The 14,391-nt window shown below is 40.3% G+C and overlaps 1 protein-coding gene across 1 annotated transcript in view; it reads right to left on the bottom strand.

Moving 5' to 3' along the window:
* Positions 1-5,618: 5,618 nt before the first annotated feature.
* The window catches only part of LOC112562723, a 59,537-nt gene continuing 50,764 nt past the window's right edge, over positions 5,619-14,391 (bottom strand). Inside the window, exons 3-4 of the mRNA XM_025236170.1 lie at positions 12,564-12,717; positions 5,619-12,102 (exon numbers count right to left, since the gene is read on the bottom strand). Coding sequence (XP_025091955.1) covers positions 11,965-12,102; positions 12,564-12,717 — 292 coding nt within the window. The 3' untranslated portion in view covers positions 5,619-11,964. The remainder of the gene's footprint in view (positions 12,103-12,563; positions 12,718-14,391) is intronic.

Genomic DNA, 14,391 nt, shown 5'->3' with positions numbered 1-14,391 from the left:
GTAATTATATTTATTATATTTCGATGTTACATTATGAAAAAAATCTGTCATAAACATAATTTGCACTCTGGAACAGCACAAATCTAAAAGTATTACTCTTTGGATATATCGTGCTAGTGTTTATCACTTCTTGATACAACTTGTCAGTCGTTTTAAGTTAGTCACTTTGTTTATATATCGCGTAGAGTTTTCTTATATGTTTCTTCTAAAACGTATTTTGTTTCTGCTTGATTTCAGTATCGTTCATCAGTCAACTTGATAGAATAAAAGCAAAAAGATATTCCTTCCACAATGATTTGCATTGTACTTTTGCTTAGAAAAGTTTGTAACCAAAATGTAATAAGCGTGACGATGGCCCGCCTTCTGTTGTTTTATTCTTTGCGTTGTTTTCAGTGCATCCGGCGTAAACAAAATAATTTTGCTTCCTCTGCATAATCTGTCGTTGCCTCCATCAGATACCTGGGGAAGATCGATCCAGTTGGGAGATGTCGGAGATGGAAGAGAGGTCGGGGTGGAAGTAATGTCTACAATTCGCCGCGTGGATTCTTTGAATCTGGTTCATCTCGATGTGAGTACATGAAGCCGAGAGGAGAAGGTGAGCGTGTGCGTGTGCGTGTGCGTGTGCGTGTGTTATGTGTGGATGTGCGTGTGCGTGTGCCTGTCTGCGTGTCTGCGTAGTTTCATCGTGTTTGACAGGGAGAGTTAGATGCCAGACCAGACCTGTTGCCTAGTTTCCACCACTTGGGAGCAGGCTGCTGATGTCAAGAGCACGTGGCAGTGCAAGCACACCCTGCTGCCGCCTCTAACGAGCCTCCACCGACTGACTGCTAATGTCATTGGGGATTCAGTCGTGGAAAAAAGAGTCTCTTTTCAAGTCTGGCCAGGAGAACAAGGCACACATCAGAATGACAATTTTCCTACACCAATGACGATGTTTCTTTTGTTGAAGTAATCTCATCCCCTTTATGATGTTCCTGTCTGGGTGATTTCATTTCTCTTAGTGGAAGGTGACTTACCATTCTGAAAAAAATGGGCAATACGTTGACTGGCTGAGACAGCAAAATAAAAAGTTAGCAACCAGGACATACTCTCGCTGGCCATAAACAACATTTCAGGGAAAAGCAACAAAATAACAAAGCCACTATCGTGGTAATGTCGTTTGGCTGGAAGCAAAAAAAAAAAATGATAGCTGAGAGGCCATTTCCGTTTGTTCATTCTACAAAGAAGCGAAACCTCTTTTGTTAATGTATGCGTGTCTTTAAGATGGAGGCTAAGGACATTGACAGAGGGATCGAAACCTTTTATTCGTTGCTAGGCATGCAGAATACCGACTGTTCGGTAAGGCTGTGATCATAATTTTTACTTTGCAATATGTGTGTCCTGGAGTTATTGTTGACCTTTGAACTTCCGTTTACTTAACTACACGCCACAGTCCGTAAAAGTGACAAAAGTTGGTGGTTCTTCTGCTAAAACTAAAATATGCGCTCTTTTACGAAACTTTCTTAGGATGTTATATCTGCTTAACATTTGGTTCTAATATGTGTTTGTGTAGAAACGTATTGTTCCTCCGAAACAAAAGAAGCTTTAATGGTTCTATAGAAATAGTGACAGAGAAATTTTGATCCAAGCACATGCAGAAATCGTATCTAAAGTCTTCAGTGACAAAGAATTAGAAATCTTCAGGAAAATTAAGCTACGCCGTTAGTGATGGACAACACGAGTGATGATGCTAGACAGAAAGTTCTTCAGAAAGGAAATACACTCACAAAAATGAAAATGTCAATATTCACAAGTTACCATTAGCAACAAAATAATTAAAATCGCCAGAAAAGACCACTGCTTCTTCTTCTTTGGCAAAAAGAAGACTTCTGAACGAAGACCGCCAAAAAACAAAAAATCGAAGCAGAATTATCCTCAAGTTCACAGGTCCTCGCGAGGATGCAGTCACTCAGTCTCTGTTGACGCGGCTCGAGCAGCTCGGTGACATCCGGGTCTTACAGAAACATCACGTCTGTCCAAGAATGAGTTCGAAGACCCGCACCGTTACAAAGTCATTACGCGAGAATTCAACCACCAACCTTCTGTTCTGAAGGTTATGAAGCTACTACAGAGCACAATTCAGCTAGGAGAAGGATTTTGTAATGTGGATGAACATTAAGTTCAAAGGAACACATCTGCAGATACAGCAGCTGCAAGGGATTGTGAAACCACTCCCACAGCAAGGTGCTTTTATGTTCATTAGTCTTTGCAGATGTGGACTCTGGGGGATGGCCAGTAGTTGAATGTTTGCTCTGCTGGTTTTCTTTTTAATACCCTATTTCTCTAACTCTCATTTCTTTCTCTCTTTGTCCCCCTTCTCTCTCTCTCACTCACTCACATAACATCACTGAGCCAGAGTTAGTCAACAGGGGGCTGTATTTATGAAGCGAGGGTAAGTCGTTGTCCTGGGGACAACACAGAGAACTCAAAGACAAGCGCCTTGTCTCCATAGTTATAAAGCGGTGTCCAGACCCCGTAGTTGTTTTACTCCTGGATCTGTTGTCAAAAAGCGGTTTCAAATGTGCTCTGGGGTAAACAAACATAAAGGAACGCCTGCAGGGTCTAAACATCTCTTTATAATTATCGTGGACGCTTTTTCTTAAGTTTTCCATTTTGCCCCGGAGAAACGACGTATTCTCGCTTCCTACCTCGCACGCTGGAACAGAAGTTATAAAGCGGTGGCAGAGATGCCCTGGGGGTAAAGAAACATGAAGTTCTCTCTGCGGGGTCTGGGCATCCCATTGTAACTAAGGAAATAAGATGCTTTTACTTGAGTTTCCAATTTTGGTGTAGGAAAACGAATTACTCTCACGTCATAACTAGGGCCACAGACCGACAAATAGAAAGAGACATGCAGACGGGAGAAGGGGGAGATAACCAGCGGGAAGTTCAGTAACTAGTTGCTCCCGCCTGCCCTTCCTCTTCAGTAAGAGAAATAATGTTAAAAGTTTTCACTCACGTCCGTAGCTTTATTTTTTGTGTGATTTAACATGGTTGAATTTTTTTTTCATACAGCCCGGCCATTTTTAACCTCCGTTACTGACGTCATCCTCCTTTAAAATGAGAAGAAAAACCGTGCGAGGGGCATTAATTAGCAGACAACCTTATGGGAAATAGCTCCTGGAAAAATAAAAAAAATGCTTTATTTCGTTATTTATGTCGTTATGTGCATGCGTCGCAGGGTCAAAAAGTCACGGTCCGATGGTCAAATGATTGCTTGGCCAGACCCACCGACCTGTATTCTTCACCTGTGTAGGTTTGAAATACTTCACATTGATGTGTAATAATAACCTCTGTCAAAGGACCTGCAGCAAATGTAGATGACAGATGAAAACCAGAGCCACTGTTTTATTCGTGGACAAATGTCTATCTCGTAACTCAGATCACGTGATCCAGCAAGCTACAGTGTGAGTCCGAACTCGTTTGTTTTTGGCACATCTGCTCAATGCTGCTCGAATCCCAGCTGTAACAACTGCATAGATATAAAATGAATATATTTTCTTTGAATTAAATTGTTTCTTATAAATTTATGGATAGACCGCTCTGTCATATTTTCAAAATTGCCTTTTTTCTCGAGTAGATAATGTCAGTATTGTTTATTGCCAAAAATCCTTCCTGATTTACATGCGGTCCATAGTTCATTGCACGTCCAAAGGTTTACTTCAGTTGAGACCACAAACTTTCCCTTTCTCCTTGTATCATATGCATCATAAGAAGAAAATACAAAATGAATAAAAATTAACCTAAAGCATCAGCTCAACTGTTTGAGATTTTCAAATAAAATATTCAACCAGTTAATCCTCAATGACGGAGAAGACAAGACCTTCCATTCATTCAAAATAAAGAAATAAAATCAAAGGCCTTACGCCGTTAGGATATTTTAATATTCAGTGAAAAAGAGGGACTGGCCAGAGGAAATTCACGCAGAAAGTCCTGTATGAACGAGAATAAATACTGAATTAACAAAGCAAAGATAAAGCAAAAAAGTTGAGTAGTCTTCCCCCTGACGATCAAATAACATCAAAGCTGGTGGTTGTTTCAATGGCTGCGTTAAGATGAAAACGACGAAGATGGAGGTGATGTTGAGTAGTCTTGCATGCACCCGTACATCCAAACATTTACATACAAAAATATACACGCACGCACGCGCACGCACACACACACACACAGCATTCGCAACAGAAATGGCGTCAACGCAGACTCACGCGCAGCTAATTCCAGCGCTAAATTGCCAGCTAAATCTGCCATTGCATATATGAAAGAAAGCCGTACAAAGCTGCGGCCAAATTAGGTCTTAGGTTTCCCCACATCCTCCTACCTCCAAACACCTAGCGCCACCTGCCTCCTCTCTGTCTCTGTCGTTTTTGAGGTCTCTTCTGTCTGGAATCGTTTTTCTGCATCAGCCCTTACCTGCGCAGCTCTGCTCAACCCCAGATCGTAAATTATTTACCTCGCTAAATAACTGCATTAGTTCTTATTTTCAAACTTCTCAGAACTAATTAAATTACAGAATGCATCAAAGTTTTAAAGTGTACTCTTAATTAACTTTTGAAAAGTTGATATCGTTTGTGCGAATATTATTTACGTCTGAGAGTAGTATGCGTTATTGTTTGGTGTTACTTTCAGATCCCGCTTTATTATGTAGTTTGATTTTTTTTATGGGGGATTATGTCCCCCACAACCCAACATACATTCTCTCTCTTTGCTCTGTCGGTTTTTCTGCGTTCTTCCCCAGTTTATTCGTTTTCCCCTCCTCTTTCTCCGTAGCACGGTAATATATTTATTTCTTGCTTTTTCTTCTTAAATGGTGTCGTAGGTCTCTCCAGATGGTATGCATGAATAAAAATAACACTAACCCATCAGAGACTTATTTAACGGGTTACTTGAGTTCAAATGTATACATCATGCAAGAAAGCTTTTGCAACTGAATTCCTCAGAGCTTTTTCGTCTTAACCGAGTTTGACCATATCCACGCTTAGTATCTTTCGAAACTATAGATTTGTGTTGTGTAAAAATCTGGTTTAATGTTACATCTTGAAACTGATGGCCAACTTTGCCTTATCGGCGATGTGTCCACAGAGTGTTAATGACTCGTCTGAGAAGGAGAAGACTGGAAGACAAGTGGGGCCAGATGCACGATACCTCTTGAACCTTTTGAAAGGGTCAATTATCAAGCGGACTGCTTCGCGTTAGTTCCGTTTAGTGCCGAAGCGTGAAAACTCTGAAGTGCCCTAAAGTGCCATTGTGTTGGCAAATATCTTAGGAAACAAATTTGCACCGTGCAGTATTTTGATCGAAGTTCCAAAGTTCAGCACGTTCGCCCCCTGAGACCTTTACATAGTTTCGTGAAACTTGGTCAGTTACGACGTTTGCCCGGCTGATATGAAAGACGCCATAGCGTCTAGGAACTCGTCGAGCACACAGCCCCAGACTGTCAGCCTTAGCCTGAGAAAAAAACAAAACAAAAAAAAAAAAAAACGTCGTGCAACATTAAGCACTCGAATGCAAGGATTCAAAGAGCTCGAATTTATCTGGATCCATACTCTCACATGCTCACAGGGAGAAACACGAGCCGCTCCGCAACGTCATAGCTGTTTTAATGCAGGGTAAATCAATTTTAAATTAGGAAGCAAGGGGCAATAAAACTCAATGACACAAACAGTGATCAAAATTTATGCTCGTGCAGGGTAATGTTTACAATGTCCACAATGAATATTTTAACAGTCACATGTGCATGCACTCACGTAACTATCTTCGCTCACACATGCACATACACTTGCATGAGGGTTAATCACTATGAATATGTGCACAGAAGATGGAAAAAGTTTGATGAGCTGATGAGATAGACAAGGGGAAAAGAGAGAAAAAGCGGTAGGGTGTTGGAAAGGACAGACAGACAGACAGACAGACAGACAGACAGACAGACAGACAGACAGACAGACAGACAGACAGACAGACAGACAGACAGACAGACAGACGCGTGGGTATGTAGATAAAGAAAGAAAGAGCTTTGTTAATTAACATCAACTAATTTCAAGCAAATGTCATCGTAAACAGCCTTTATATGTTACAGCTCCAGACAGAATGTATAGGGTACAAAGTTTGTGCCCGACACAGATAACATGCAAAATTCAGACAATTTTTAATATAATTTGTAACATGCTGCGCCTATTTGACAAGAACAGTCCAAGATGTTAAGACCTGGCTTTACTGAGTGCGAGAATGCGATCTTCCTGATCAGTGACGAGGTACCAGCGGTCGTAACCTGTGCACGTGTAAAATAGATAAGATTTTTCTCGAGACCACCTACATCTCAGTCAACAGCCGCCTGATACAAGCAGCACAACTCTTAACATGAACGGGCATCGGGTGATCCATGAAAATGGAGACTGAATGTTTTAACAAGACAGTTTTAACGTACATTCTTATCACCTGATAACACACACACACACATGCAAACACACACACTATCATACACACACACGCACGCGCGCGCGCACACACACACACATTCATTATGATGTGATGTCGTCTAAATTATATGTATGTGATGTTTGTATGCAAAGGAGAGTACCATTTAACACCCGTGTATGAGTTTGGAAAATAAACATGTAAATAAACCATATCATTATCTTTAAGCAGTCGTCTTCCCTGACAAAAAAATGTGCACAAGAATTCATGGACAGAATCATTAAATCTCGAATTAACATATATATAGATATTATCATCTAAGAGCGTAGTTTCTTGTCGAGTTTATATGTCAGGAAAACGAACTGTGTTGAACAGGAACAAAATAATCTTAAAATACATGTAAACAATTTTCATTAACAATTGTATTCATCTGGCGATGTGAACAGTCACAAATGGAAATATCAATAAATTATGCATTAATTGGTAACATTTAATCTCTCCTATCATTCAAAAAGGAAATACACATTTGCATCTTGGATTCGAAACTTGTTTCTGCGACATTTTCAATGGGAGTTTCCAAAACTCAGTTGATGAGATTAAAATAACACAAATTCTTGAATTAATGTATTCATCACAACATTTTCAATAAGAGTTTTACAAGAGGTAATAAAAATAGCTGTTCGATGCCAGTCCTCAATACTCTGTATCCAAAATCATAACTCCCCTCCCTGTCTATTGATACCTCTAATAATTATTTTCGCATTTCCCCCTCGCATAAATTTTCTTTCTGACGAGTTAAATTTCTTAGTCTGAAACCGGAATGTGAGAAAGAAAAACGAGGAATAGTCTATGGTAGAAGTAAAGCTACATATTAAACCAGGATAACCACAATATCACCGGGTACCTTTCCTAGCCAGGTATGACTCTCTAGCCAGAAATTTTGTACACAGGGGCATATCCAGAGAAGGTAAAAGTGGTTTTTCTGAGTTATTACAAAAAGTACACATAGGTAATCTTTGATCTGGCTGAGGTCTTTCTCAAAACGGCCGGTAGGTACAATAACATGAATTATGTTGGACTGGAACCACAGTAGATTTGTGTCGGTTGTTTTCTAAATTTTAGAAAATATTTTATGTCCCTTTCATAATTAAGTTTCTATTCTATTTTAATAAACATTTTTTTTGCTAAAGATCAGTTTAGATTTCACCCATCCCTTTCTCAAGCGACCCCAAGGATAGCATAATTATCCAAAAATTTTATTTTATGACCCACGGAAAAACCTCTTACACAAGAGAACCATTGTCTGAATCTTTTCAAGATCAAGCACATATCTTCACCTCAAAAATATTCAATGTATAAAATATTAATATCAGTTATGTTTCCTAATATGAATCGGGGAGGGAATTGGTGTTTTTACGCCGTGTCAGCAACTAAGGCTATATTACGGCAAGCAGCCAGCCCTGTAAACAGATGTCACGTGCAGAGAAAGATCAGCGTGCCCGAGACGAGAAATGAACTCAGGGCAGCCAACCTTCACTGTATTGGTGACAGGCGCTAACAGCGCTAACCGTTGCGCCACCGGACCGCTATGAATCGGGGATGCGAGAAATAAACAACAACAAAAGAGTGAGAGGAAATGGTAAAAAACATCATGACACATTACAACAGAATAACCTCAGTATCATCGTGCACCCTCACCCCTAAAACCAGAAATAGAATAGAATATAATTATTTATTTATACATGGAGATGTCATACGCGTGATATGTAACTACAAATATACAATTCTCGCATAACGTGCAAAGTGTGTGCAACCTAGCTTTGTTTTCGAATTCATGGTTTTTATTTACAATGTTTCGCGAGTCAGGAATCAGCATGGGAGGTCTGACCTTAACACAACTTTCCCACTTTTCTCTCTCCTTCCTTCTCCGCACCTCTCCTTCCTTCTCCGCATCTTTCCTTCCCAGACCATGCTGCTGGAATAAAACAACGAACCCGCTCTATCCGGGGTCCGTCTCCGAAGCACGTAAAACATGATTCTGGATGCTTTGCACGCGCAATAAAACGGATCACGTGTCCGTGGGTGCATAATCAGCTTGTGACTCTGCACCAGCTAAAAGCCGAATAACACGGCCTTGAACTGTAGGTCACGATGACGTCACAGGGATAATGGCGTCTTGGCTGCGCTGAGCTACCGGCGAATGGCGAACAAGAAATGAAGTGGTAATGAATCAGGTTATTCTCCACTGCACACGGACACCAGCATTTCCTACCATTTTTTTAAATTCTGAATTTCGCTAAAATGCTAGCTAAGAGCTTTCATGGCGTCACGTGGTACATGCTCACACCTGCAGCCATGCAGGCAAGCAGACAATAAATAAAAGGATGCACAGATACATGGAGGGCTTTTAACTACTCTGAACATATTCGTCTTTATTACATTTTAAGCTCCTTGAGGATGCTGTAAAAGGTGTTGAAACCAGAGACAGGTTGCGTGCGTGAGTGAGATGAGAGTGAGGGAGCGGAAAAGGATGAGAGTGTTGAAGGTTATTAGAGACTAAGGATGCATATCCGCCTGAGTTTCTGATGTCAGGGAAAAACATTTAAGGGAAAAATTTGACAAGCTTCAATTTTTTTTTCTTGTTGTCAAAAAAGCAGTTCCTGCAACAGGAGTTACCCCGGGAATTTTACATCAGCCACTAATCAAAACACTCAGGGAAAACTCTGCGAAGAAACTGTAATATTCCCTAGAAGCTTTTTATGCCAATTAGATAAAAACCCGATTTTCTTCAGGGTAACTCGACAGGAAGCGGAGTTTTGTAAGGCTATGATTATTCGAAAAACTTGATATGAAAAAAGTTTTTTAATACTTAACAGAACGTTGTAGGGCACTTCAAATAGCTCAAAGACAAAATAGCAACCATGGTATCTTTGGATATGTTCTTGGTTTAGTTCATTCGTTCATTCACTCACGCATTCACATGCCCCCGCTTCTTACTTTCTATTTTCATATTTTCTTAACCAATTAAAAACTTTATATATGAACGTACTAATATACTAATACATCCAAAATCATATTTTTATTGTCATAAAAATATAACTTATCCAGCTGGTTCAAAGAAGAATCTCATGGAGAACGAAATAAGAAAGAAAATGTACGTATTCACCAAAATATCTAGTTGCTTAATATAATTTTTCCATTCATACTGCTATGTAATGTAACAATTATAATAAAAACAAAGTAGCTGACATTGTTCTAAATAAAATAACGAACATATGAACTATAATTTCAATAACTGAGGGGGAAAATGTGCATTTACACGCTCGACTGTGTGTGCACGTACACCTGTGTGTGTGGTTGGTGGGTGGGTGAGATGTGTTTGTTTGGTAAACGTGGATATGTGGATATGTACGTGTGTGCGTTCGTGTGTATGTGAATGTTGTTTGATATTACAAAGGCACTGACAGTAAATCGTCTCGAAAACACGGCAGTGGTTTTCAGAAAAGACGACTCAAAATGTAAGACACGCCCATCTGGAATGTACTGTCTGTACACAGTGATTGTCCAAACGCTGACTAACATGTCACAGTGAGGTCGCCCCGCTACATACACATATCACACCCGAAGGTTGCAAACAATGTAACTACAACAACGGGGAATGGGCATTTTCTTCAACAAGAATATATGATCATCTGGCTTTCAGGCCGAAGGGCAAAACATAATACTTCTCTCACTTCAACACTTCAATCCCCTTCCCACGGTTTTGTCTTCTTACAAGTTCATAAATATTACAGAACGAGAAACAGTCGCGCGTCTGCTAATACCACCCACGGGTCTGCTATTAATAACATGAATGCTTGTATGCCACTCCCATCTGAACTTTGTTTAAAACTTTCAACCAATTTCCAGACCACTTTTTTCTTGCCTGGCATTGTTGAAGAAGACATTAGCTATGGCTTTTTGGACAGCATACTTACCGACTCAAAAAATTAGAAAAGGAGAACAAAATGAAAAAAAAATCCCAAGAAAACCTAAAGGAACAGTCGGATGGTGAGTCTAGACAAAATGAAATGTGGACAGAACAAGATCTTTCTTGAACCTAATCGCTAAAGTGGATGACAAATAACCCCGCTCCGCGAAATGTACAAACACCGCAACCTTTAAGGTTTGCTACACAATCTCTCCCAATCATATTACAAGAGTTTCACAAACAGGGTCCAGCTTTGCACAAGAAGCCCTGCGTTTCAGAATTCAGGCTTAATGGAGTGTCATTTGTCCAAGAAGTTCAACCTCCATCGATTCGTAGACGTCAACGTCAACGCCGGAAGCCATAAGGTCCGGCACTGCCAGAGATGCTGAAGAACGAACCGAAGATGCAGTAGGTGTTGAAAATTTTTCTTTTTCGCTCGTGATATCCCCGCTACCTTCCAACCATCCTTTGTCAGGCAAACAGTTGCGTCAACATGTCCCCACCTTCATTCATCTGTTTCGTATACGGTCTGCTGCACAAGCGAAGATGTATAAGAAGTTCTATCCATCCACTTTGTGTATTGTTTACAATAATACCTCCAATTGCAAGAACACTAAACATCCAACGTAAAATGTTCCCCGGGAAGGTGAAAAAACAGTATTTTGTCTCGAGATGCTCCTCTCCATACTGTGGTAGATGTTTAGCATAGAGAAGATATACATCGTGGTAGATATTTAGCATACAGAAGGTCTTCATTGGACCTCATGTAGGCAAGGCTGCTGTTCTTCACAGCTATTGCCTCTTCGCACACCGTGCATCTCGGAAATCTGTGAAAATGAAAGCTTTTCCTCCCCTATGGACAGCCATTACGCCCACAAGCAAAGTTTTATTACATTCTCTACACTGAAGCCCTTTGGCCAGTCACAATTTAATTTTGAGGACACTCTATCTCTGTATCTACATAGGTAATTACAGACGATGATCCCCCACCAAAGAAATGGATTAATATCAGCCTGTTGTGTGCTGACGTTGAACAATAAACTGTAAAGAAACCAACACAACAAGAAAGTTCATATAGTACAGTCATATCTCGAAGCAATTCACTGTTCTTTTAACTGCACAAGAGACACACAGGCAGCAGACACAGCTCGCAATGTTGCTATGAAAAGATGAGATGAAAGACGATGATATCCCGTGAAAAAATCTTCCAATCCAGTTGTATGCCGACATGAAACAAGAAGACGACTAGCGTAAAACACGTTTGACCGAATATAATGGAGAGATGTATGTGGCTTGTATTATCACAATGATGAAAGATAGCAGCACTTTTAACACAGAAACACTACGGGCTGAGATCAAACGTTAGAAATCTTCTTTTCCCTTATTTCAAAAAAAAAAAAAAAAAAAAAGAAGCACATCCGCCCACCCACCCATGCACGCACAGTTTCTTTGGTGTTGTTGTGCCCAAAACCTCTCCGTTATTCGATTTCCAAAGTGGATTTTTAAAATATCTGTCAGTAAGGCGCAATCAGTGTCCTCGTGGCTCACACTCTGATCATACAGGACAGACTGCTGACCCAGCCTCGTCCAGCGGGCATCAGTGTCCACTCATACCTGCTCCTTTCCGACATTTTCAGCAAATACCGTTCTTCGTCTATATGGCCACAGGTGGCGTTGTTCACCTGAAACCCAAGTAAAAGTTTGTGATCAACCCGATAAAGTAATTGTTATTAATTATACAACAGTAGCCTTTCATAGACATCATCTGAAGTATTGATAACTCCTGAGACATTCTGTATTTGGGTTGCATTCGTTTATTTCTAAGAAAAAAATGTGTTGCCTAAAAATTTCCATTGTTATTTTCTACCGAAGTAAAATATACTTCGAATATTTATGTTACGTATTCTTGCATTAATTATTATTCATTCATTATACAAAAGTGATTATAACTGTACATGAGATATCAATTAAAACTAGCTTCTTGCAAACGATTTCAACAGCAAATGACTACATTTTAGCATCCTGTGTTCTAAAATTCCCCAAAATAACTAAATGTTGCGTCCATCAGGAAGACATATATTTGAAGGGACATTCTGTTCCCTACCTTATTTTCTCCATGAAATTATAGTTTTACATAACTCACCATAGCTCCATAAATGCCTTTATGATGCATGCCGATTTTTTTGAGCATCTTCATGCACAGCTGTGTAAACTCGTGGTTTCCCCCCGTCTCTTGGCAATGGTCGTCGACGCCCCACCCAGGGTAGTAGCCGTAGGCTAATCGGAGGCCGTTTACCCTGAAAAAGTTTAGTCATAAGTGGCTCAGCACTGAAGATCGCGTTTATCAAGATGATTTTCATTTTTTCATAAGAAAAAAAACATTTATTTTGTTAATTTTTTTCATGAAACTACATCCACTGCTTCTACCATTATTATCACTGCCGTCCCCTACTTTTTGTCAGAACTTCGCTGTCCTCACCACTGTCACTGTTGGCCTCATTGTCACCCTTGCCAGTCACTACATCTAAGTTGATGTGTCACTGAAAACATTTCAATTAGTATGAATTCTTTACAAAACCTTTAATGAAGCCAAGCAACAAAAGCTGAATCTGCACGATCGCACACAGAAAGAGAGAACTCAAGAAACATGGCCTGCAATTAAGCGGGTACACAAACCTCTTGAATGCGCAACAGCTCACGTCCCCGCTGTAAAAAAAAAGTCATATCAAGAGACGACTGGTGATCCAGAGAAATGTCAATATTCCCAAGCTGTCGATCTGTCCTCCCACCTTTTATTCACTCTTTTTATTTCTATTGATTCTAGTGCGCAGCTTGACAAATCCTTTTGGAATAAGAAGTTAATATTAAAGTAGATTTTTTAATCGCGTTTCATCAACAGTAAAGTGGACACATTGAGTTGCATGGCACAAAATAAAGCAAAATACACAAATGAAGAAATGAAAAAAAAAAAAAAAAAGAGAAGAAGGCATACACAGGCCAGCACATATCAGCAAATAAACAAAGAAACAACATATTGCAGATCCGCAGACGAGACACAAAAGAAGTCCCCTGGAGCCAGCTAGGCGACAGGACATCAGTCACACTTCACAAACATTGATTGACAGACTGGCTTTGTGATTAATTGCAACCACTCTTATACTCCAGTAAATAAAATGTAATTTTGTAATTTTTGAGCACCAAGCCAAAAAGGAATCTGAAGGACAGGAGCAGTCGGGGCTAGGCACCCAAAGATTCACGACTACTCAGTCCACCTTTGTTCCTTTCCTTCGTGCCTACAGGTGGAGACAAGTAGCTTTTTCTGGTTTCAATGATTTCAGGAAGGACATTGATCTCGCCCCTGCAATGAAAGACTCAGACAAACCCTAAATATAGATCGTGGAAAAAGAAAGAAAATAGAGGAGACAGTAGGAGAAATCGTGATCCGCGTAATTAAGTCCAAAGAGTTTGTCTTGAATTTTATCGACTGTACCTCCCTCCATCGAGCGGCTTGCAAGCAGATCAAATAAACCCGCAATTATCGCTCTTCTACAAGGTCCAGAACATTCGTCCACCACGTTTCTGCCCGCGGCACCTTCCGGCCAGCGACCAACAGTGTGGAATGTTTCTCACGCAAACCTCGCGAGAAAGTTCGAAGCCGTCTCAGTGGACTCTGATCGCGGGACGAGAATGATGTGTCGAGCTCTTGGGCCTAATGTACAAAGCCGATCCGGTGGCTACGGAGACAGGCTCTTATACTTTATGGCAAATTTTATCTAATTTGTGTTGGCCATCTACCTATCGTCTAGCACCGTTTGTGCACCGTCCTCAAGTCCACCCAGTCAATGAAGAGCAGTCCTACTCGCAAATTTCGCCAGCGCTGTTGCACTGGAATGCGCTGTAATGATTGAATGTTTAATGATGTTGAATTTCTCACTTGTACTGCTGTTCCAAGACACTGACAGCCTCTTGGA

The sequence above is a fragment of the Pomacea canaliculata genome, linkage group LG4 (assembly GCF_003073045.1).
Source record: "Pomacea canaliculata isolate SZHN2017 linkage group LG4, ASM307304v1, whole genome shotgun sequence".
Classification (NCBI taxonomy): domain Eukaryota; kingdom Metazoa; phylum Mollusca; class Gastropoda; order Architaenioglossa; family Ampullariidae; genus Pomacea; species Pomacea canaliculata.
This window is presented reverse-complemented; position numbering and strand designations above follow the sequence as displayed.